This window comes from Cygnus atratus, chromosome 5, assembly GCF_013377495.2.
Source record: "Cygnus atratus isolate AKBS03 ecotype Queensland, Australia chromosome 5, CAtr_DNAZoo_HiC_assembly, whole genome shotgun sequence".
Classification (NCBI taxonomy): Eukaryota; Metazoa; Chordata; class Aves; order Anseriformes; family Anatidae; genus Cygnus; species Cygnus atratus.
The window spans coordinates 64,618,742-64,641,898 of record NC_066366.1 but is presented as its reverse complement, the minus strand read 5'-3'; the positions used below and the strand labels follow the sequence as shown (position 1 = coordinate 64,641,898).

The 23,157-nt window shown below is 45.9% G+C and overlaps 1 protein-coding gene across 1 annotated transcript; it reads right to left on the bottom strand.

Moving 5' to 3' along the window:
• Nucleotides 1-219: 219 nt before the first annotated feature.
• Nucleotides 220-22,617, bottom strand: MIS18BP1 (MIS18 binding protein 1). Its single transcript, XM_035551463.2, has 16 exons — nt 22,245-22,617; nt 21,185-21,310; nt 19,775-20,277; nt 18,315-18,391; nt 17,183-17,313; nt 13,203-13,293; nt 12,638-12,801; nt 11,302-11,468; nt 10,295-10,379; nt 7,817-8,666; nt 6,718-6,890; nt 4,388-4,530; nt 2,274-2,422; nt 1,561-1,642; nt 899-956; nt 220-740 (listed from the first exon to the last, which is right to left on the bottom strand). The coding sequence occupies exons 1-16, from the start codon at nt 22,615-22,617 to the stop codon at nt 646-648; spliced, it is 3,267 nt and encodes a 1,088-aa protein (XP_035407356.1). The 3' UTR covers nt 220-645.
• Nucleotides 22,618-23,157: the final 540 nt, after the last annotated feature.

The following is a 23,157-nucleotide window of genomic DNA, read 5'->3' as shown; positions in this document are numbered from 1 at the left end:
CCTACCGTTCAGAGGAAACATGCTCAAAGCTTTTTTCTTCTGTACTACCACTAAAAATATTTAGAATTGCTTGTAGGGGGCAGGAATTGTCATTTTAAAAGAAAAGCAGAATGCTTACATGACCGTGCCTAAAAGTTTCAGGCAGGTGCTTTCCTACGTATTCATAAAACCGCTGCCAGACACTTGGCATCTTCTTTATTACATTAATGTAAAAAATTCAGTTTCTCAGGAGAGCAAAGTAAAAGGCAATTCCGATTAGTTACAAACAGTGCTGTTTTAAAGTTACTATACAGTCATATTTCTAAAAGAGTATTTTTCTTAAAATGAACCCATCAAAATTTGTAAAGAATTGGTATCAGACTACATTTCTCCCTTCCCCCTTCGCAAGGAAAAACAGGACGAAGGAAGGAGGGGGCCTGGGCAAGAAAGTTCCACTTTGTACACGTGAAAAATTGCCACCCTCACTGCTGACCTGGCAGCAAGAACGTATTTTAACCACAGAAACACCGCAGGCCGAGTTTTCCAAAGCGGCCTCTAACATAGGGCCACAAGAACACCATGCCAGAGGGGTGGCTAAAGCCCTTGCTTTTGACTTTCTGTACGAGAGGTTTACAAATGTTGAACTAATAAAACCTCCAAAGTTCATTAAACAGAAAAATAAGAATCTTCCTCCTCTTCATCTGATGAATCCGCTGCCTCGGGCATGAAGAGCTTCCCTACAACAGAGGACTGATCCGCTTCTGCAATAAGAAAAACAGGGAGGAGATTATTAATGTGTGTGCCCGAGCTGAAAAAGCAGTTACAGAAGGTCCAAAGCTAAGATGCTAACAGCCAGGAGCCAGTGGCAATGTGAAAGTGAGTGAGCCTGACACGGAGGCGGAGAAACAAAACTACTTACTTTTATCGAAAGTAAACTTGGTTCTGCTTGAAGCTGGCGTACCAAGTGCAGCTCCAGCCTGGCAAAAAGGAAAAAGTCTCCACTCAAACAGCAGTTACAGCATCAGCGCAAGGAGAATGTGAAACATCATGGGGGGGAAAAAAGGAACAGGCAAACTCGGTATTCCATCAGAATAAAGTCGCCCTACTGCTGTGCTACATTTTCACTCTAGATTTAAACTACTTAACTACCATAAAACGTTACACTGAACTAGTGATGTTTTTGTGCTTCTGGGATCTCAGTTGTTCATGGAAAAGCCAGGAGAATTACCAAACCAAGGATACCAAAGGAATAAATACATAAATTCAGGGTGCAAGGTAAGGAGCCTTGTTTCCCGCTCCCGCTCTACAGGAAAAAATAACAGGAACTTAACGAATCTGAAAGATCCAGAATTCAAAAGCAGTGACAAGTCCTGAAAAAAGACATTTTAAATAATAATAAAAGTAACTTTTCTCCAAAATATATGTAGATTCAAACCAGAATTTGGGCATGAATCAGGGGAGGGTTCCTGTTTTTTGTCAATACACAGACTCCTCTGTGATCCAGGGATTCCTTTGCCTGCTGCTCAGCAGAACCTGGCACTGCTACAGGGGAACGGGGCGATGCGCAGGAAGCAGCGTTACCGGCTTCTTCTTCACTTTGTCCCAGGTGTCTCTCCTGCCCTGCGCGTTCTGCATTCTGAACACGTGCCTGTCGTAATCGTTCCTGTGAAGGCCACCAAGCAAGTTAGTGTCACTGGTGCGCTCTGCTCAGGGTATCAGCGGGATACAGCCACAGCCGTTATACATACAGTTCTAATTGAGACAGAAAATTAGCACGGTCATTAAAAACAGTTGTTGGTCAATTCATTGTAACGAGCTCTGGGAGTATGACTCAGTGCAGAAGTGTTTAATTAGAGCACATGCTATAGAGTCTTAATGCAAATATCAGTCAAAAAAATTTATAATCTTCACAGATGTTCATTTCTCTTCCATTAGATAAAAATGCCACCTATTTCAAATTTGTTTCAGTAAAGCCTGGAGCAGTTGGGTTAACAGATTTAAGACTCAGAATGAGCAGAGGGACCTCTACTGAGGCTGAAGCCCCAAACCATCACCTTCTCCAAGAGTAAAAGGACAGGCAACGGGCAATGTTTTAGTTGTCCATACTTAGCTGAGTAGCTCAAACTGCACACACTGTCAAATGAGCGAGCTTTCTCCAAACACACACCTAAAGGACTGCAGCATTTAATCCGCATGTCTGGAGGTGAAGTGAACTTTCTCAGAAGACACAAAACTATCCCTGGGAAGATGAGAAAGGAAAGCGTCAGCAGAGGAACAGAAGTGAGAGTTCCTACCTGTTGATAGGTCCCAGCATGCCAGGGCTGATGTGCTCACACTGAGGGGTTTTCGCCAGAGGGAAGAGAGCCGAGGAAGGTGTGATTGGGTTGTCGGTAAGTGCAAAGTCATCATCGTCATCCTCTTGGCTTCCCAGGAACATTGGCAACTACAAAGCCACAACAGAGCAATCAGTGACCTGCCCTTTTCTGCAGTCCTCTTAAGAGGCGTCTTGGGGTTCTTTCTGAGTGGCCATCGCAAACAGCCCGTTCGTGATGCCGCGAACCTCGGCTGTATCCCTCTTCCCCACAGTGAGGAGTCCCAGACTTTCATTCTCTCCACAGGCAGGCACTCCATCCCCTTGCTCACTTCAGCGGCTTTTCCCGAATCCACATGTCCCTCCACACGGCATACAGAATGCAGGCATGCAAGGACTCCACATAGCAGCCAAGTGATGGCTTGGTCTTGCTTTTAATACTCCTGTGGATGCCCAACATTTTGCTGGCCTTCTTTTGGCTGCTACTACACATCAAAAAAAAATGTGATTACTATTACAAGTTCAGAGTTGACCATTACTACTCAGGAGGAAGATTTCAGGATTACTCGGTGAACTTGTGGTCCTTTATTTTGAAGAGAGAGAGGAGCAATGGAAAGGTTCAGAGAGGAGCAACATAACCGTTCAAAAGCACAGACTAACTTCCACACAAGAAACAGCAGTGGGTCCTAGGGGAAAGGTGACGGGCATGAGGGCAGCTGTGCGCCGTCTCCTCCCCATGAGGAGAGGGGGACAAAGTCAGCAGATGCAGAACAAACGATGATGATTCTTCACACAACAAATTCAGCTCCCGAGTTTGCCGCATGAAACTGGAGATGTGGGAAGTCTGATGGCTTCAGGGAGGGGCTTGACTAGTTCATGGAAGAGAGTTCCACTCGTGACTCCTAAATAAGGATTTCCCTCCGGAGGGATACCTCTCACCATAAGCCACAACAGGAGGCAAGTTTCTTTTGCACAGCGCACGCTGAGTAAAATTATTTGAATCCAGAAAAAGAAAAAATTATGGAGAATGCTTTTCACGACCGGCTGAAATTGTATTCTACCAAACGGCAGTCTCCCGGGGAATCCCTTTGCAAAAGAGGATGGCTCGGACATGGATGCATTGATTATTCCACAGCCAACCTGCATATATTAGTCATGGGGACACCACCACCACACACCGCACTCTATGGAAAGCAATGCAGTTACCAGTGCTTAAATTAGGACTTTTCCGTGTGCCAGGGTGTTGCTCTACTTTTGGATGTGTGCCAGAATAAGAAATGAAGTGTTGCTACAAAAAAACACACCAGAAAAGAACAAATGTATCAAAAGACATACAGGTGCTGTTTGGAGTCCCTGCAGGAGCCAAGGACCCAGTGTTAATAGTTGGAGCTAGTCCGGTCAGACGGCAAGAAGACACATCATGAAATATACGTTAAAAATTCTCTACAGGTGTGTATAAATACATAAATGAAGTTATCTTGATAAATGAGTGGTTTCTCTTTAAAAATGAGAAAACTGAAATGAAGAAAGTCTTAACATATAGGATGCGTTGTTGTGCTTTGGTTACTGAAAATGAGCCTAACCAAGGAAACCTGGCACCTCCTGCATCCAAACAGGAGGGAGAGAGAAAACAACAAAAAGCAAGGGGCAGGGCGAGAGGATGACAGAACTCCCACAGACAGACAGCATCGAGAGGAAACTGGTTTTAAATTTGAGATGTGCTGAGGGGAGGGAAAGCAAAAACTTCCTGTGAAGTATCCATCTGACTTCAGGAAGGGCCCATTTCCACTGCGTAAGGATCTAAGGAGCATCCCCCAGAAGGGCGGCATCGCTCTGCAGCACCGAGAGGGCAAGGCCACGCGTGCTGCAGACTGGCAGTCCTCGTGCCTTCAGCAGCACCGCTCAGCTGCACAAGTCCTGCTCCACGCATCCCCACTGCCAGCAAGCACAGGCCTCCAGTAAGGAGTCCAGTAAAGAAACCTCCTCTCCCAAAAACACAGGCAAGTTTGTTGCTGGCACGGAGCCAGCAGACTTGGAGCACCACCTTGAAACACGAACCAGAAAACATCAGTATATGTGGAGTTCTCCCAGATTTACCTTTACTCTTCTGTTTTGAAAGGGCGTTGCAGTGAAAACATCATCATGGTTGTCCTTTGGCAAATGGTCCAGGAAATCTCTCATCTGCTGTTTTCTTTTGAAGGTTCCCACTTTGGCAGTTATCGTAACTGGTTCTTTCTTATCTACGTGAATCAAAGTATTAATTTTTCTAAGCCATTTGTTATGTAGCATGGTTTTAAAATTAGCTAACTGTAATCAATGCTAGAGATAAAGCCCTCTCTTCTGAGGAAGTTTCTTATAGCCTCTTTGTGATCCTTTGGATTTCTGTACAACTTTCAAACAGAATTTCTCTACTACATCTGAATCAGAAACTTACTCTAGAGCCTTACGCAGCCATTGCAAGTGTCGTGTATCATGATTTAACAGTCATCCATGCACCTGCCTTTCAAAGGCAAAACACACTACGAATTAACACCGCATCAAGAAGCATCAAGTACTCAAACACAAAGGCTCTGCTGCACAGACAGGTGGAAACCAACTGGCATCCTCGACAGAGGCTTTGTGGAATGCTCATCTGAGACCGCAGTGCACACGGTTCTGTCCTTTGCCAATATTAACCACTCAGAACTCCTGCTGTGTTCTCTAATACATCTGTTTTGTCACTGCCACTGGTGCTTGTAATTCCAATCCCCTACTTTCCATCACAGGTTACTCTCTGGGCAAGTTTAGAAGAGCACCTTCCCAATCTCCTAATCTTCAAACACTCCAAAGCTAAAATGGCTGCTTACACAGACGGTCAAGTAAAGAAAAATTAAAAATAAATCCATAGTTGAGATTTTCAGAAGAACAAGATAATATTTTATCATCTGTGCTGAGATTCACCTGTAACAGGATATGCTCACCTTCTGAGAGAAAGCCAAGGAACAGCTCCTAGCTGCCAAGCAGAATCCTTTGCTAAGTATTACGCAGTACAGAGCCAATGTCAGTCAACATGAGGTGGTTTCTACCTATGCTCCAAAATGCTTGAGAAAAATTGTATCACTATCAAAGCTGAATACAATTTACTACTAAACTGATGTCCAGTAGATTCTCACAAGAATTCGGCAACTGCCCCAAATGCTTCAAAGAAACAGTCGAGTAAAAAGAGAGCGGATTGTTCTGCACTTGACCTCAGCCTGCTTTTTTCAAGCCTTCACAAAGTCACGATCCACTGACTTTAAGGGCAGGGAAACCTGCCGTGACCACCCGCTCTGGTCTCCAGACCGGAGGCTGCACAACTGGCCTCAAGCACTCCTGCAGGAACTTCAGAGACTGGGTAACGTGGATCGCCTCATTCAAACAGAGAAACTCTGTCAGTGCTTTCACTAAACAGAGAGCGCTGCACAAGTTTAAGCACCGAGAAGCAGCACCGGAGTCATCTCACCCACTGCGGTGCAAGACCTAAAGCTTCAGCTTCCAGCGGCTGAGCGATGGATGTTTTTGTCGGCTACAGGAGTTACTATCAAGCATTCCTCATCTAAGCACTGAGGTCATTATAACCTTCTCTTTGGTGATTGGATTGAGCTTGGAAACATGCTTGGATTGGCATGTTTCATACACTTCAGGGGAGGGTCAGGCTGGGTGTTGGGGAAAGGTTCTGCACCCAGAGGTGGTCGGGCACTGGGACAGGCGCCGAGCTGCCGGAGTTCAAGAAGCGTTTGGACACCGCCCTCAGACACATGGTCTGATTTTCTTTTATTTTTGGTTGGTCCCCAGGAGTTGGACTCGATGACCCTTGTGGGGCCCCTCACCACTCGGATATTCTATGATTTTATGAGCTTCTTGTGCCTTTCACCCCAGGCACACTTGCTATCCTTAAACACAAATTACTGATTCCAAAGTGGACAGAAAAGAGAAACAGGCGTGCAACTGCCAAACACAAGAGAACTATTTGGTTGTTCTTACTGCGCTTTGTCCCAGGTGCATTCAAGTACCCCATTATCCTGTTTGGGCAGAGAGTTGTACAAGCAGTTTACTACCCACCAGGCGTCCAGCAGCCTGTTAAGATGTGAACAGCTATTTTCTCTTAGGTGGCAAAGGTTAAGCCTTCCTGTCACAGCAGGAACTCAAAAACTCTAAACTGTCCTTTTTCTTCTCATCGCTGCCTCAGACATTTACGACATCCTTCAAGCTCTACAACAAACCTTTGTACAGTAGAAGTTAACCTCCTTCACTACAGGACTCCGGTCCAAACGCTAAAAGATGGAATCTCCTTACTGCTCATATATTAGGAACGCGTGTGCTTGTGTCTGCCTCTTCTATTGCAAAGCGAATACTGAACTTAAAATTAGGTAAAGACAAAATTATACTCAGAGCCAAGAGGTCGGTACCTTTCTGTTCTGGTTTTCCTGAAGTGGTGGTCTTTGTGGCATGTCTTTTGGAAGCTTTTGCCTCTTGTTCCTCCGTGTATTTCTGATGGCATTCTTCAGCAGAACGAGACCCCACTGCCATCGCTACCTCCACCCAGAAACCGTTCTTGTGCTTTGGAAATGAAGCAACCGCCCTGCCGAGGGAACAAAACCACAACCTTCTTCATGCCGAACAGTCTGCGCAAAACTGCCGAGTGACCTGCCCTGAGACTGTCCTTCCCTTCCTAGCAGTGGCACTGTGCACTGGATGTAAAGAATCTTGTCTCTGATGTCATCCAGACACTTTGAAACACGCACAACTTTATTGGAATAATTTATGCTAATGGATCAGTTACAAGATATATTTCATCCTTATTTCCAGCAGCTTTCCCCCCTGCCCCAAGACACTAACTCATACCTTTTTTCAGGCGTTTAATCTAAGAAAAGCAAAATGAAACACGGTTATTTTATAACCCAGTTATATATTAAACGCTGCCCAGTAGCCAGTTTAAGTCATTGGATTGTGCATTAACTTAACATTCTTGTGGTTATTCTCCCCTACACAAAACTTAAATACATAAGCACATCTGTCATATTTTATTCCATTGGGCAAGAGAATATCTCTCTTTACTGGACAAATCATAAATGTGAATACTTTAACAATACTATTTACCAACTCATGTTTTTTCGGTTTTATTCAAAGAAATATCTATCACACAAAAAAGTAAGTATGTGTATTTGGGAAGCAGGTAGAGGAGCAGTGAATCACAAAATTCTAGCTGCTGTGTTCCTCTCACTTTATACTGTGGTAGGGGCTGCTCTAGGCCCACACATTACAGTTATTCTAGAAAACTTATGGGGTCTCCTTTATTTTACTATTTTTCAATTTGTTAACAAAATGTATTTTGTAAAAGGAAATTCAAGCATAAAGGAAACCCTTAAAATAAGCTGAAAGAAACTGACTCTCAAAACCAAAAATCTGAAAAATGCAAATTCATAGACCATCCAAACCACTCCAGTATGTTATGCCTCCTGATGCCAGAAGGAAACTTTGCCCTGTGAAGACAAGGGAACCACTTGCCTGTGCAGCTTTTGTAATTCCTTTTCAGACCAGACATCAGTTGTCCTTGGAAAAAATCCGAGAGACTTCTGCACCTTTTCCTTCTCGGGTTCTCTCGATTTTGCTGCTGAAGACTTGGCAGTAGCAGAAGCATTAGAGTTTGGTTTTTTATTGGATGCTTTTGATTTCTTCTCTTTTATGTGAAATTCCCTATCTTTGTTTTCAAACTTAGTGTCAAGTTCAAACACATACTTTGGAGCATTGGTTCTGCTTCTTGTCCTCATTGCCTCAGACTGATGGGAAGTACTGGACTCACTAGACGTTTTTCCTTCAAGCAAATCAGAAGGACTGTCGGTGTACTCAGGCACCCTTTGCCTCAGCTGCACATCATGGGAGGCGGCAGCAGCAGAGCGTTTAACTTCCCTTTGTTCACGTGGCACCTTATTTGCACCGTCCTGTACGTTTTTACAGTGAGAGGAAGATTTGGAGTTTTGAGTCTCTTTTTGCACTAAAGGTCTAGTTTTCCTTTTGATAGACAACGGGACATCTTCACTGGATTCTTCCTCATCTTGGCTTGAGGATTCTTCTGTTACAGGCTTGTCTTGACAAAGTTGTCTGGCTGACCTTAAAGAGTACGTGTAAGCCTGCCGACTTGTAGTCTCTTCCTTTCTCATGGTTCTGCTGTTACAGTTGTACTTGTTCCTATCTTCAGTATTTAAGCAAGTCGCCTCAACAGAAACCTGTCTTTTAATTTTATTAGTCTCAGTTGCACGATCACTTTCATCATCATCTGAAATAAAGCGCCTGGCTTCTTTGCTTCCAGTGGACTTTGTTTCTTTTTTGGAACTTACTCCTTTTTGACTGCTTTTCCCTGAAAGAGATGATGTCAGTATATCACCCATTGCAATGCAAAACATTACCATACTCTCAGATGAGCAAGACTAGCGTGCTGCAGGATGCAACGCTTTCTGCACTCGTTAAGATCTGCAAACTCTTTTCTGTTATGCCGAGTGTAGTCTGCAGGAAGGCACAAGCAGCACATCTCCAGTGTGAGCTCCCCATGCTCTGCAGAAGCTTTTCCCCCAGCTACCAGAACACTGCAGTCCTTCAGAACAAGGGGATACTCCATCAAATGGTCATGTTGGAACATGAAACTAATTTAAACAGTTTCCCTCTGGAACATTCCAGATGCTCTTTCATTAATTTCATGCTCTTAAGGAGCAAGAAATTAACGATGGTAAGAAACATCAGCCCACACTCTGTACTGTCCCTCCACCATTCAAGAGACGTGTAAGCACAGGTAATCTGCAACCCACTTCCAAAGACCTGCCTGATGGTAACTGCAAAATCACTTCTGCTTCTCAGGGAACTTTACCAAACCTGACCGAGTAAAACCAGCACCTTAGCAAAGCTTCCTGGGATCACTACCTCCTTTCCTGTAAATATCTCTCAGACAGATTAAGTAAAGGCCTTCTGCCCTGATGCAGACATTCCTACGTATTCATGCTGAAATTCTGCAGGAACACAAGGCTACGTGATAAAAAGGCAGGACGCTGCCTCCCAGCAGGCAGGCCACTCCTGGGCACTGCAGTCAAGAAGCTGTGAAAATAGCGTTACACACAGCTTGTACAAAGAGCACGTAGCATGAAACCTGTTCTAAGCAGAGAATTCATTTTGAGCAAATGCCCCTTCCTCTGCTCAGAGGCAGTACGGCCAGCAGCAGGTAGGATTCCTCATGCAAAGGAGACCTCCAGTTCCTGCCCAGTTTGCTCCCATGACAGAATGCCTCCAGACTACTAGAAGAATTAGGATTATCAAGGCTACAAGAGAGAATGTTAAAGTATTGAGCGGATAGAGAATCAAATAGGAAATGGAAAATATTACTAAAATGCTACGACTGAGATCAAGCAAACATTCACATCCCAAAAGCTTTATCTGCAGTACAAATAGTTTCTGTAAAAAACATTACTGCTGTTTTTAAGAGAAGCTTCTGCTTTATATTGAGATTGATTTCAGGGCGCTATCGTTTCCCAAATTTTATTAAAAATAAAGGCTTTAAAACCGTCAGCACTTTTTTGTGTGTGTACCTATGTAGGCATTTCATTTCATCAAATTCATCCAGCTTGAAAAGCAAAGCCAGACCGATAGCCGGACTGGTCGATTACCTTAAGTTGCACGTAATAGCCATGTTGAGAGATCAGGAACTTCAAAAAAAATCATCATAATCCTTTCATTTCAACTTCTGGAAAGAAACCTGCACATTCCCTTCATGTAGTTAAAGAAAAAGTTTTAAAACATTTTGAGCTGTAAAACTAGGCATTAATGCTACTCTGATAATTCTTCATAGAAGAAGCAAATGATCATTAGAAGATTTAAATAAATATATTGCATTAACCTGACATCACCACATTGCTCCAGCACCCAACACATAACCCCATTGATTCCAGTCAATAACTTAAACAAAAAACCAAAACCCATCTTTTTTTTTTTTTTTTTTACCTTTATCTTTGCTTTTTGATTTTTCTTCCACTGCCTTCGTTGCATCCTTTTTCTTCGTCCTTTTGGATTTTTCAGTACTATACAACTTCAAAATAAAACAATTTAATCTAAACTTCTGCTAGAGTTTACTTATCAAGCCTACTGACGTCAGCTCCGAAAAAGCCGAATGTTTACACGGTGGGTAGATTTAAGACACCTACAGTGTCCCTTCTGTCTATTAAGTACTGTTTGATGAGCACAAGTGCATGTGACCAAAGCAACTTAGCCAGACTCCCTCTAAATACTCTAAAAATGGGGTTAAAATCTCAAGATCTACAACTGTTTGAGTTTATGGTAAATCACACACACCTCTGCACTGCTGGTGCTGATGACAAGTTTTAGCACACTCCCCATTCCATATGGCCACTTTATCTTAAGAAAAAGACAGCTGCTGCAAAGAACGCCACCTTCCTTCACACAAACCTCGCTCCCATTATCAAAATATTATCCGAGTTGGTGAAGTGTCACAATAAATAAAAACAGCCCACCCCAATCAAGAGAGGGGTCATCTGGAGAGACCATGATATAAGAAATGAGGAAATATCTAGTCCTAACGAATGTGAAACACAGAAATGGGAAAGCTGACAACAGCAGCGATAACACAAAAACTTGCCTGCAGCACTGACACCCCTTGTGCGATTAAACACGGCAGAGGGACTGCGCGTTACGTTATGGGAAGCGTTTGCTTAGGAAACTCAGTGACCCACCTCTGCCAATTTCCTGATCTTTCAAGACACTGTTTTTCAGAAGTAATTCCCACTATCCCCACTTCACAGACAACAACTATCTGATAATTTAAAGATTAAGACTTTTTTTTTTACATTTTTATAATGTTTTCAAAATGTCCTGCTTCTTCAGGTACTTACTGGAGCTGGACTGGTTCCGTCAGTTAAATACATATCCAAGGTTATTCAATAATAATTCAATTCAAATAAATGTGTAAGTAACAATACGCAAAAGACACTTACTATGCTCAAATAATCTACTCCTCCTTTTTCTATAGTAACATTTAATTCCTGATCGACAAACTCACGTTGCCCACACCAGAAACTTAACGGTGGTTTAACAAGACGGCCGCTACGAGTGTAAACTCCATTTGTGTCGTTCAATACGGAACTGTGTCTTGGTACTACATCTACAAGAAAAACAAGAAATTTCAGTTTTTCCATAAATATTTTGTATTGAAAACTCACCATTGCACACTTCCCAGGCACAGGAGCAATAATGTAGTTAAACCTGTTCATTTGCATGAACTCCATGGAAAATAGGAAACTTACCACAAAGTAAGGATGTTCTTTTAAAGGGTTCAGGTTACAAGTAAGCATACTTTAACAAGACTGAAGCAATAATTTTCATGCTTTATAGTCTACACCGCTGTGAACTTTTTAGTTTTACTTTGTTTACAAGGCTATGAATAATCTAAAAGTCATACAGGGGATTAGAACAGTAAAGAAAAGGTGTCACACTGAAAAAATCCTGATTGTAATGAGAGAAAAAAACAGGTTTAATAGTATTAGCAAGAAAATCTGACTACAGTACTAACAAATAGTCCAATGAGATTTGGCCAAAGCCCTGCTGGAGCCTATGACAAGATATTAAAAAGAAGGCAAAATAAAAAACCCAAAGCTATTAGTGTCCCTAATGAAGCTAGGCTTGCAAGGTAAAGCAAGATTGGCAAGGAAAAAACACGTTGATCGTTGGGTTATGGCTCCACAACCATTTCCTTTGGAAACAAAGAAAACGTAAGGAATTTTTCTACAACCCATTCTGTCCAACTGAGGCAAAAACATTAAAGATGCCACAAAATAAACCTGCTCTAGGAACAGATTCAAAGGAGGAGTTAAAACTAAGGCAGCCAAAAAAGAGGGGGGACAGCAATGCAGGAAGGAGGAATCCCAAGGATGGAGCCTCGATGGAAAGATTATATCCCAAAGAGAGTACGATATGCAATATAGCAGCTGGAAAAAATTAACTCAAGTTTGCTGTCAGAATAAACAGTTCTGGAGCCATTCCTTTCAGCTACTACAGAGCAAAGTAGACTCCTGCTCCTTTTCCCAGGGTTCTTCCTCAGAACAGCATCTAAAAAGCACCTCCTTTTCGTGCATCAGCAAACCAAACAACATGTTAGTCAATGCTCTTGATTACTGAAGTTCAAGTGAACGTAAACAAAAAAACCCTTCACCCAACTAGTTACCTCTTACCTACAGACAAATTAACAAGGAGGAAAACAAGCAGGTATCTTTTGCTGGGGAAACAGCTTTCTTTTTTTTTTTTTTTCTAGAGAATAGCATTATAAATACCCACAAGTGTTTTCATCATTCTTTGGTGATACTTCATAAGTAGCGTTTCTCGTTTCAGATTTCTTTACATGTCTTGCTGGGTCTTTTGCGTTTTTCAACACATCCAAACCCACCACCGAGTCACTCTCTTCACTTTCACTCTCACCAATACTTTGTTTGCGTTCTTTCCTAATGATTTAGAGTTTAAGAAAAAAAAAATAAATAAACACCCAAAGCAGTTGACCTTTAACAACGCATTAACTTACGTAGACTTGAAGCTTCTCCCCACCCCAGCAAAAGCCCAACGGCATAGTGCAGCTCTGTCCATACTGACACCATTCAAGCCACTGAATCAGTGAAGCCCTGCGCTTGTGTTGATCCTAAGACTATGTAACTGAGTGGAACACAACCAAACCAGTATAATGAAGATTAGTAAAAGGGTATTCTTCCAACCTGGTGACCAGAATTTGCCTGGATCATAGTCTTCATACCTGCATCTGCAATCTTTTATCCTCTGCTAGTATAATGTTCTTAAAAATCAAGTAACGCTTAAGAGCATTGCAGTGAAATAGAATCTCCAAAGTACTTACCTCCTTCTTTCCTCAAGTAACTCCTCAACATATTCCTTCCACTTGTTGGAAAACCCATATGTAAATCTTTTGATGAAGCGATAAGGAAATCCTGTTTGAAAGAAAAGTAGCATTAACAATAGCCAGGCAACGCTTTTAATCAGAAAAGGAACAAATAACATCCAGTACAAGCATAGTCTTGTAAGCACCTCAGAAGCTCACTGCAGCTTTAAATACTAGAGACAGATTTCCCTGGTTTAAGAGAACTGCGTGCTTCATGGAAAAGTGAGCCAAAGGGGTCATTAAATACAGATATCAGTACCTGGAGACATCATTCTAGCTTCCTGGGAACCAGGAACGTAAGCTTTCCCCAGCTCACCTATGCCAGACTGGCACGTGCCTTCCCTGTGGCTGCTACAAGTGCCCCAGAGAACACGAGGCTTTAGGGCCCCAGTAAAATCTTAGGTCAGTAACAGCAACTGGGGTTCTGCAGGGCTCCATTTTAAGGCCAGTTCTCGTTAATGTTTTCATAAATGACTCGAATGCAGGAGTAGAGAGGCCCTGCAGATAGATCTTGACAAATCAGAGGGCCGGGCAATCACCAACAACATGAGGTTTAACAAGAGCAAGTGCTGGATCCTGCCCTGCAGAAAGGGATCTGGGGGTTTTGATCAACAGCAAGCTGAACACGAGCCAGCAGTGTGCCCTGGTAGCCAGGAGGGCCAACCGTACCCTGGGGCGCATCAGGCCCAGCACTGCCAGCAGGTTGGGGAAGGGATTGCCCTGCTCTGCTCTGCTGCGGCCTCAGCTTGAGCACTGTGTGCAGTTTGGGGCATCACAGTATGATAGTAAGCTGTTAGAGAGTGTCCAAAGGAGGGCAACAAAGATGACACGAGGTCTAGAGTAAGAGGTATATGAGGAGCAGCTGAGTTCCCCTGGTTTGTTCAGCCCCGAGCAGAGCAGGCCGAGGGGAGGCCTCATGGCGGCCTGCAGCTCCCTCACGAGGGGAGCGGGGAGGGCAGGCGCTGAGCTCTGCTCTCTGGGGACAGCGACAGGGCCCGAGGGGATGGCATGGGGCTAGGACAGGGGAGGGTCAGGCGGGGGGTTAGGGAAAGGTTCTGCACCCAGAGGTGGTCGGGCACCGGGACAGGCTGCCCAGGGCAGAGGTCACCGCACCGAGCCTGCCGGAGGTCAAGGAGTGTTTGGACACCGCTCTCAAACACATGGTCCCATTTTTTTTTTTTGGTTGGTCCCTGGGGGACCCGGGAGTTGGATTCGATGATGCTTGTGTGTCCCTTCCAGCTCAGGTACTCTATGATTCTATGACTGTCATGTAGCCTTCTCGCTGAAAGGCTACAACCTGTGCAGGAGCACAACACTGAGCTAGTACTTCTCTAAAAACAGAGCAGCGTTCATCCTCCCACAGTGACACCGCTAGTCATGGACTGCCATAAGAAGGATCTGCAACATGTGATTAAAAACAAGGTTAAACAGTAGCCTATTTATGTGAAGTTCATGGAAGCAGCATCTTTCCTAAAAAGCACAGGGATAAAAATAAATAAATAAAGTACGCCAACCATTAGCTACTAATTTTGGGAGCTGAAAGACTGTTAATATCGGCTTTTGCCAACAAAGAGTTCCAATAATTGAGCTCCTTTAGGATGGGAAACAATAAAGGCACCCTTTTGTGAGTTTATTTGGTGCCCAACAAAAAGCCCATCTGGCCCCTATCACGGAAGGGATCCCAACAGTAGTGGCCAAAGAAGAGCCAGGCAACTACCCAGGAATACTTCCCCATGCAGTCTCCCACCCTCCAGCTCGGAAATCAACACTGATATCTATGTACTGAAAAACCCCTAGGGAATTTGTCTTCCAGGAAATGGCTCAGTCTCCAGCTGAACTCATGCAAAACTTCAGCATCCACAAGATCCTGTGCAGGGATTCCCACCTGAGATGCACATGGTATGAGATTTATTTTTATTTTTTAATTTCCCCTCTGCTAGGTTTCTTTAATTTCCTTTACTTTATTACTGCAAGAAACTTTACACAAGTGATCTTTATTTCCCATCTCCATTCCCTTTGTTCTTTCATTAACCTCTTACACACCTCTTCAAAACCTTTCTGTTTTGCAGGCTGAAAACCCTTAGCTCATTTTGTCCTTTGCCCTATGAAGGCTCCTTAATTTTCCCCTTTTCTCCTCATGTTCTGCTGTATTCTGTATTGTTTTTGAAAGGAGTTTGTTGGGATTTTGGGGGGCAAGGGGGTTGGGGCGGTGGAAGAGAAGGAACGAGGTGGAATTGGATTAAGTATTCAAAATGTTCATGGGCAAAACCTATGGGTTTTACAGACAGAAGCATTTTTTTTTGCTGTTGTTCTGCTCACTCCCAGCATTCAAGTTAACTGCTACTGAGCACTAAGGTAGGTGCTTAGGCAGTAAATAGGTAGTAACTTTGTAAGTTAACTTAGTAAATAGGTGAGTGCTTAGGCAGTGCTCTTACTGACAGAGCACCGACATTGTTAACGAAAGAGTAACTTGCAGTTCACGCAGCCAGCTGTGCTCCCTGGGCAAGCAGTTCGGTACTGGTGCAGTTTTGTCCCAGACTGCCGGTGCCAACGCTGGCAGCCCCAGCGTTCCCAGCTGCCATTACCCCAGCTTGAAGGAAATCCTCAGGTCAGACTTCAGACGCAGCCTTTCTTCTCCTTGCTACTTACATGAGCTTGTCTTTAAGTTCTCTTTTGACTCGTGTATCAACATTCAATCTGTTCAAGGTACTTCCAGGGTATTTTCCATACCAAGCCTACAACAGCTTTTCTTCCCCCCATGTGTGTGTTGGGGGAGAGGAGGAAGCCGAGAAAGAAGGATGCTCTGCCGTAAGTGCTAAGCCCATAGGATCAGAGGAATTAACCCAGCACATTCCATTAACTCTTAGGCTGAGGAAACCTCTGTAATACTTGAGGCACCCTGCTCAGAAGGGAAGTCTCCTGCTGTCACTTCTACTTCTCAGAATTTTATTTAAAAGTATTTATTTAGCAGTGTAACTAGACAAAAATCCAAGTCAGAACAGCCAAGTCAGGTATTTATCAAAATGCATTCCAGTACTGCAAACAAGAAAGAAGATTAAACAAAGCCACAGACATATCTTCGGATGTCTTGTGCTGGGCCTGCGAAAGCAAAGTGTGCCAATCTGCCCTATTAAGAAGGGCACGATCGTGCACACAGGGCACATCTGAGCTAAGGCAAGCGTGCATTCCATCCATGCCACAGACGAGTTTTATCTTCCTAGAGGTGCCTCTGCCTGCTTACACAGCAGCTCATTGCCTCATTTCATGTACTAGTAGCCATGACAGAGGATGTGTGTGAAGCCTAGAACAAAGCCTAGCCTAACTTAGTGTGCAACTTTATTTTCCTTTAAAATTCCATGTGCTTCAAAACACTATGAAGCAAGAAGTTCTGCTGGATTCGGTATAACCTACCACTTAGACCCTAAAAATGGTTCAATTTTCTAGATTATAAAGCACTGACTCCATAATTAGTCTGTCTTCAAACTGAAATTCCATGCAGCTTTGTGGAGCTACTGCTTCATCACAGACCAGTAAGCCACAAATAGGATGTGAACACCACAGTCATTTCAGCAGCGTATACAAAAATCCTTATTTCAATGTCTTAGCATTATTTAAATGCAAAAGACATAGACCAAAATTACAAAAAGGCAATCTCGGCAAGAAATGGTTTCTCTAAAAGAACATACCCATTAGTCAATCTCACACTCCAAAAGCCCTCTCCACACCTGCAGCAACCTAAAAATGCCAGCTACGATTATCATTCGATAATATTTGGACATCCGAAGCTGGAGTCACCTTCCAGTACGTACTGAATGCAGCGGAGCCCAGCTAGCAGGATAATGCAAAACAGTCACTTCAGCAGCAACTTCTCAGGAAGCAGTCATAAATCTAGAGGACCTTCTCAGATTGTAATGTTACGTTAAGAATCATCTTCTTACCTTCTTTTCTCATCGAAGCGGAATCTATGTGCCCCTGGAGCAGGTAGATATTGCCAGATGTCGTCTTAACTTGGTTGTTTGCTACACGTTCCATAATTGCATTACTATGCCAAGACAGGTCTTTCATATCTCTAAGAAAAGACAGATAACATGAAGAACAGAAATAAAACATTGTTTTCAAAAAAGAAGGAATTTCAAGCAGGAATACTGATATTCCATATCAGACTAACAGTGGTATGTACTTTATGAGTGCTAAAGAAAACTTAGCACATCCTGCCAGCGTCTTCCTTAGCTTGGAAGACTTTCTGAGCTAATTTAATAGTTGGACAGTAGGCAAAAGGAGCACATCAACTACTGCAAACATTACTCACAGAACATGAGTCTGACATTAGACTGCAGAAACAAAATGGACTAAAGGACTCCATTAAGCTCACTGCTGCAGCGGTACCGTCACGCAAGTTCACGAAGTACTATCGTACAGGTCAAATGCATATTCTCTCCAGGAATATTGTATTTATTTCTGACCTATTTAAAGACCCTAAATAAACCCTATTTAACGACAAGAACAACTGAAGAAGGAACCCCAATATGTGCAGATACAAAAAACAGATCCAAGCATTAACAAAAAAAATCTACATTTTTTAAAACATACTTCTGTAGTAGCAGTAAGCAACAGGTTAAGCTATAAAACAGTATTAAGGACAAACCCAAGAAGACAGCGCAAATGTTTAGCTATATAACTTGCCACAAAATAGGACAGACAGGAGTCCGTTCACAGGGTCTGTAGAGCAGATCAAGTACACTGTGGGCAAGCAACATATACGGGATCCACACCAACACAAAACCTGAACGTGTTGCTAGTAACGAAGGACAGGAAGCGCGAGTGCCAGCTGTCACTACACGGGTTAGGGTGCGAGCTGAGGGCCATGCTGCTGTGCTCCCGGGGGACGAGGGAAGACAGCCGCACAAGGGTGCGGAACTGATTCGACAGGTACCAAGGTACTCCGAGAGCACAAGTCTCAGAGCAACAGCTACCCCGCTAGGCACAGGACGCTATAGCCTTTTCAGCTCACGTGCTGAAAGCCCACCGACATGTTTTACATTGCATTTAAGTCACAAAATCTTTTCTTACTTCCGTTTTCCTTCAACGCATATTGCAGTGTTACCATTGATCACTCTAATGCTCCAACTGGTTAGGCAGATTTTTTTCTGTCACAAAAAAAAATAGATGTCATTTTTAAATTACACTAAGATGTGTAACATTACCAAGGCATTAGCAAAATAGAAATTAACTCCTGTCTATCTTGAGAATCTATTTCGGCACCATCTTCCAGACAAGAAAAAAATGAAAGCGGTCATTAAACACATGAAAGTAGCAGCGTGATCGAGCTGGAATCCAACGCACAAGCAGTGGGCAGCTGCAGGCTGACTGGGAAGGTATCCCTCGCCAGCCTCCTAGGCCAGTCCCTGAGGGACACAGGACCCATCACAACACACTGCTTTACTCGAGATATAATCAGAAAGCTGCAAGTACTACCAAGCACTTATTGAAGTGAAAACAGTATCTGCAGGCTAGGCTGCTAGGAAAAGGTTCCTGCCTCACGTAACATCAGCTTGGATGTTCTGGCAAGAAAGCAGAGATTTTCACCAGTCACCTAGAGAGCTTCGGTTAACTTTAGGACCTCCCCTCGCCTACAGCTAGGAAACAGCTCTCCTCCTCCTCGGTTTTGCCTAGACAGCCAGGAGCTGGACCAGCCAAGGATTTGTTTTGTGTCCATCATACCAGCGTATGGCAATGAACAAACTTAAGTGATGACACAGAAGTCTTCAAGTAGAGTAGCTTGCAAATTCTAAAAGAAAAGGTTGCCTTTTACACAAAAAAAACAACAACAACATTTTCACCTTGGAGTCTGGGAAAAAAAATAAGTCTTTTTGAGTGAAGAATGTTTACCAACACAATCTGTGGTGGTTTCACACTGACAGACAGCTAACCTCCACCATGCCACTCTCTCACTCCCCCTCCTCAAAAGAGGAGGGGGAAAACATATGGGGAAAGAAGGCTTACAGATTGAGAAGAGGAACGGTTTAATTAAAGAAAAAAAAAAAAACAGGCAAAGGCCATGCAGAACCAAAAGGTGAGAACAATTATTCTCTACTTCCCATCGATGAGCAATGTTCAGCCGCATCCTGGGAAGCAGGATAAGTGTAGTGGTTGTTTGGGAGGACAGACGTCCTCACGAGAGCCCCCCTTCCCCAGCTCTCACTGCAGAGCATCACACCGTAGGGGCCGTTTCATCCCTTCGGGCTGTTTGGGTCCCCTGCCCGGCCCAGCCCCGGGGGCTCGCAGAGCTGGGACACCGGGGGCACGTCCGTGCTGCTCCAGCTCTGCCCGCGGAGCGCCCACAGCAGGGGCTGCTGCGGGGAGGGCGAGCCCCATCCCAGCCACAGCCAGCACAGAATCTAATAAAATCATAGCTTAATCTGAGCGTTCATTGCTTTTGACAAGAAAAAACAGAATCCCAACGACAAACCACAAGCAGCCCACGGGAGGTTTTAGCCTGTCAGGAGCTCTAAAGCAGTAAGTTCTCCCACCTCGTTGCTCGCCTTGGCAGCAAGTTGACCCGAATGAGGTTTATCCAGAGGGCCCTTACAGTCTTTCAGGTTCTGATTCCTTGGTATGTGGACTTTGGGAGTAGAGAGCATAATACTGCATAAGCACTGCGAGGGCTTTTGAGAATTACTCTCCAGTGTCTTTACTCTATGAGCAGCTTGCTGGTCACTTGGCTGCAGCTGCCCTTTTTCTTGACGAAGTTCACAACCATTTGCTTCTCTGCCTCCACAGCTGTCTTCTAACGGGTCCCCAGGCTTAAAAGGGGCAGAATAGACATTCACAGAGCTGGTTATTGTGTTTTGAGACATTTCATCATCAGCATCCAGTGATTCCACAAGGAAATTGTCCTGATCATCCTTATCAGGGACCACACACTCTGTAGGAGCATTTGTGACTGGCTCACCGAAAGCAGGTTTGACCAATGGCTTTTCTGCAGCTGTGGAAGGAGGAATGTTTTGCTTGGTCAGGTTTGAAGGTATTGTATCTGCCCAATAAAAAAAAAGCAGTGATATGAGGATTAATTAATAAAATTTTGTACAGTTAGTTCTATTTTTAGTGAGTAGGTTCTAATGATTTGCACTAGAGTTCCAAAACTAGGATTGTGCTTGCTAACACAACAGCAAACCTTGCTCTGAATTGACTTGGACTAACTTTCCCTCACCACGAGATCAGCTTATAACCACCCCACTTTCCCCCCAAACCAAGTTAGTGTATACCACATATCTATTAGCAGCACATATTTACCATTCTTCCTGTCTTTACTTCAAAGAATCCTCCTTGCAAAGCAAAAGCCCCTGTTATTCACAAAAACCTCAAATATTTCCTTCTTTCCAAACTTCAAGACCTTGATTTCTAGCCATGCTGCTGTTATACTGGGAGCTACCAGCACTGGTTTTTGAGCTTTCAGATAAATTGAGTGCTGTTTTGAAGTTGAACAACGTTAAGTCTTTGCCATGCATTATTTTCATCTGTTTTTAAGGAACAGAATTATAGGACAGAAGTATATTCAGGGTCACTAATAAGAAACAACACAGGGGAAAAAAATACAAGGGAATTTAAACTCAAGTGCCAAAGTGGCACACCTAGTCTGTAATGGACTCTTAACCACAACACCAGGAGCTCAAAATGAAACAGTACGCACACACAAGACTAATGATGCTGAGCTTCAAGATCAGAAGCCAGTGCCCTAACCCACAGTTTACAAGTGGAATGCCATCTCCAGCCCTGAGAAAACCAATTTGTAGGTTTCTTGTGCCACTTTCCTCTGCGCACAGACTACAGAGAGCGATACCTTACAATACTCTGCCAACGCATGAGAAGGATTACAAGCAAAACCAGAAACCCTGAAGCCCAGGAAGTTTTTGAAGTGTTCTAAGAGCAATACCAAGTACCTTTCCGCTGCTGCTGCAATTTCTGCTTTACTCGCAAGAAGAACTTATGAGGGGATTCCAACACAACAGGGTCTACAGACAGCGTTTTCACGGTTTGGTTCTGAGGAATCCAAGCGCAAGGCAATTCTAGAAGTAATACAGAAAAGATCTTTGAATTTGAGGTAGAAAAGCATTTTCATGTGGAGGTGAAGCAAAATACACCAGCCGCCAGTAGACAACAATTTGCTGTTCCCCAAGCTGGATGGGCAACACAAGCCTTCCGTTTTGGGGTTAGATGTTGCCTCGGCTGCATCTGAAAAGAACCCCTCAGGCAAACGTACACATGTCATGGATGTGCCCCAACCCTTTTTGTGGCTTTTTAATGCCTAACCGTAAACTCGGGCACTCTCACCTCTGTGACAGCAGGTTCTTTGGGAACAGAGTTGATAACCCGCCAATGACAGCTGGCTTGCAGCTGCCCATGCTGCTGGCTAGATAAGACAGAGCAAGTGCTCAGCCCAGCTGCCTGCAGCCATGCCTTAAATGAGACAAAGCAGGAGGGTCTTAACCCCCCCGGGTTAAATAACGGGGCAGGAGCGTGGTACAGGAGGTGGGTGGGTACAACAACGCGCAGGGGAATGCCGACAGCTGATGCAGCACGGCCCTTCTGACAGGCCAGAGAGCGTTCCAGCTGGTCTCCCGCTTGGGATGACCGGACCACCACCGAGGGCACGCTGCTCTAGAGCCCGGAGTCACGGAGCCACCCGTTGCCTTCCCGGACGGGCAGCCGCGGGACACGGGGCACAAGCCCGGCCGTGCCTGGAGCAGCTGCAGGGCTCCCCCCGGCAGGGCAGGGCAGGGCAGGGCGCTGCCGGGCTCTGCCTGCCCCGCACCCAGCGCGGGGGCACTGACGGGGGCCCAGCAGCGGTGCCCGGCTCAGCGCCCCGCGGCTTTCCCCTCACAGCGCGCAGCCCCCCGGCTCCTCGGGGCGCCGCCGGGGCCACCCGCGGGCGGAGCGGGGCCCGGCCAGCAGCCGCCTGCTTCACCCCGCCCCCGCCCCGTCCCGGTGCCGTCCCGGTACCTGCCCGCGGGGCCGCTGCCCCCTCCAGCTGCCGGTGCGGGCCCCGCCGCCCGCCGTGCAGCGCCGCGGGGGTGAGGATGGGGTCGGCGGCGGGGCCGGGCTGGGGGCGCGGGGCCCCGGCCTTCATCCGCTGGAACACCTTGGCCGGGGACTCGCGGCCCGGCGGCCCCCCCGCCCGCCGCTTCAGCTCGCGGCACGCCGCCGGGGGGGGCTCGCGGCGGGGCGGCGGGGCGGCGCGGCCCCGCGCCAGGAGCTCCTTCAGGGGCGTCAGCGTGCCCGCGGGGAGGCTGCTCAGCGGCACGGCCCGCAGCGGCACCGCGCGGAACGGCGCCGGCTCCGCGCCGCGGCTCCCGGGGGTGGCCGCAGCGAGCATGGCGGCGGCGGCGCCCGGCCCCTCGCGGCCCCTCAGCGCCTCGCGGCCCCTCACGACCGGCGCCCCCCCGCCCCTCCCGGTGCCGCCCCGCCCGTCCCGCCGCCTTCAGGCCGCCCGCGCGCGCCCGGCAGGTTTAAGCTGGGAGCGCCGCGCGCCGATTGGCGGCAGGGCGCGTGGCGTCACCGGGCGGCGGGAAGTGAGTGCGGAGGAGGGGGGGGGGGGCCGGGAGGGGCTGCGGCGCTCCCCCCCCGAGCCGAGGCAGTGGTTGGGGCCGACCGGCGAGGGGAGGGGGGGCGGCGGCACCCCGCGGGGCTCCGGTGGCCGCTCGGTGCCGCCCGCAGCCGGGGCTCCCGTGAGAGGGAGGGGGCAGAAGGCGGGGGCTTGGCTGACGTGGAACGTCGGTGGCTGGTCCGGGTTACAGCCGGTGATAACGCAGCGGCCCCAAGCCCTCGGGGCTCCCTGTTCATGCCCGCGCAGCGCCGCGAAGCCCCTTGAGGCTTTGGGGCTGCTCAGGCTCGCCCGCAGCCTCTGCGTGTGCCC

Bases quoted from the DNA above. Each gene is read 5' to 3' on its own strand.
- MIS18BP1 (XM_035551463.2), bottom strand. From the start codon at position 22,617: ATGCTCGCTGCGGCCACCCCCGGGAGCCGCGGCGCGGAGCCGGCGCCG. The intron at 20,278-21,184 runs GTACTTGGTATT...TTTATTGGGCAG, and splicing joins ATTGCAGCAGCAGCGGAAAG to ATACAATACCTTCAAACCTG. The intron at 741-898 runs GTAAGTAGTTTT...TTCTTATTGCAG, and splicing joins CAAGTTTACTTTCGATAAAA to AAGCGGATCAGTCCTCTGTT.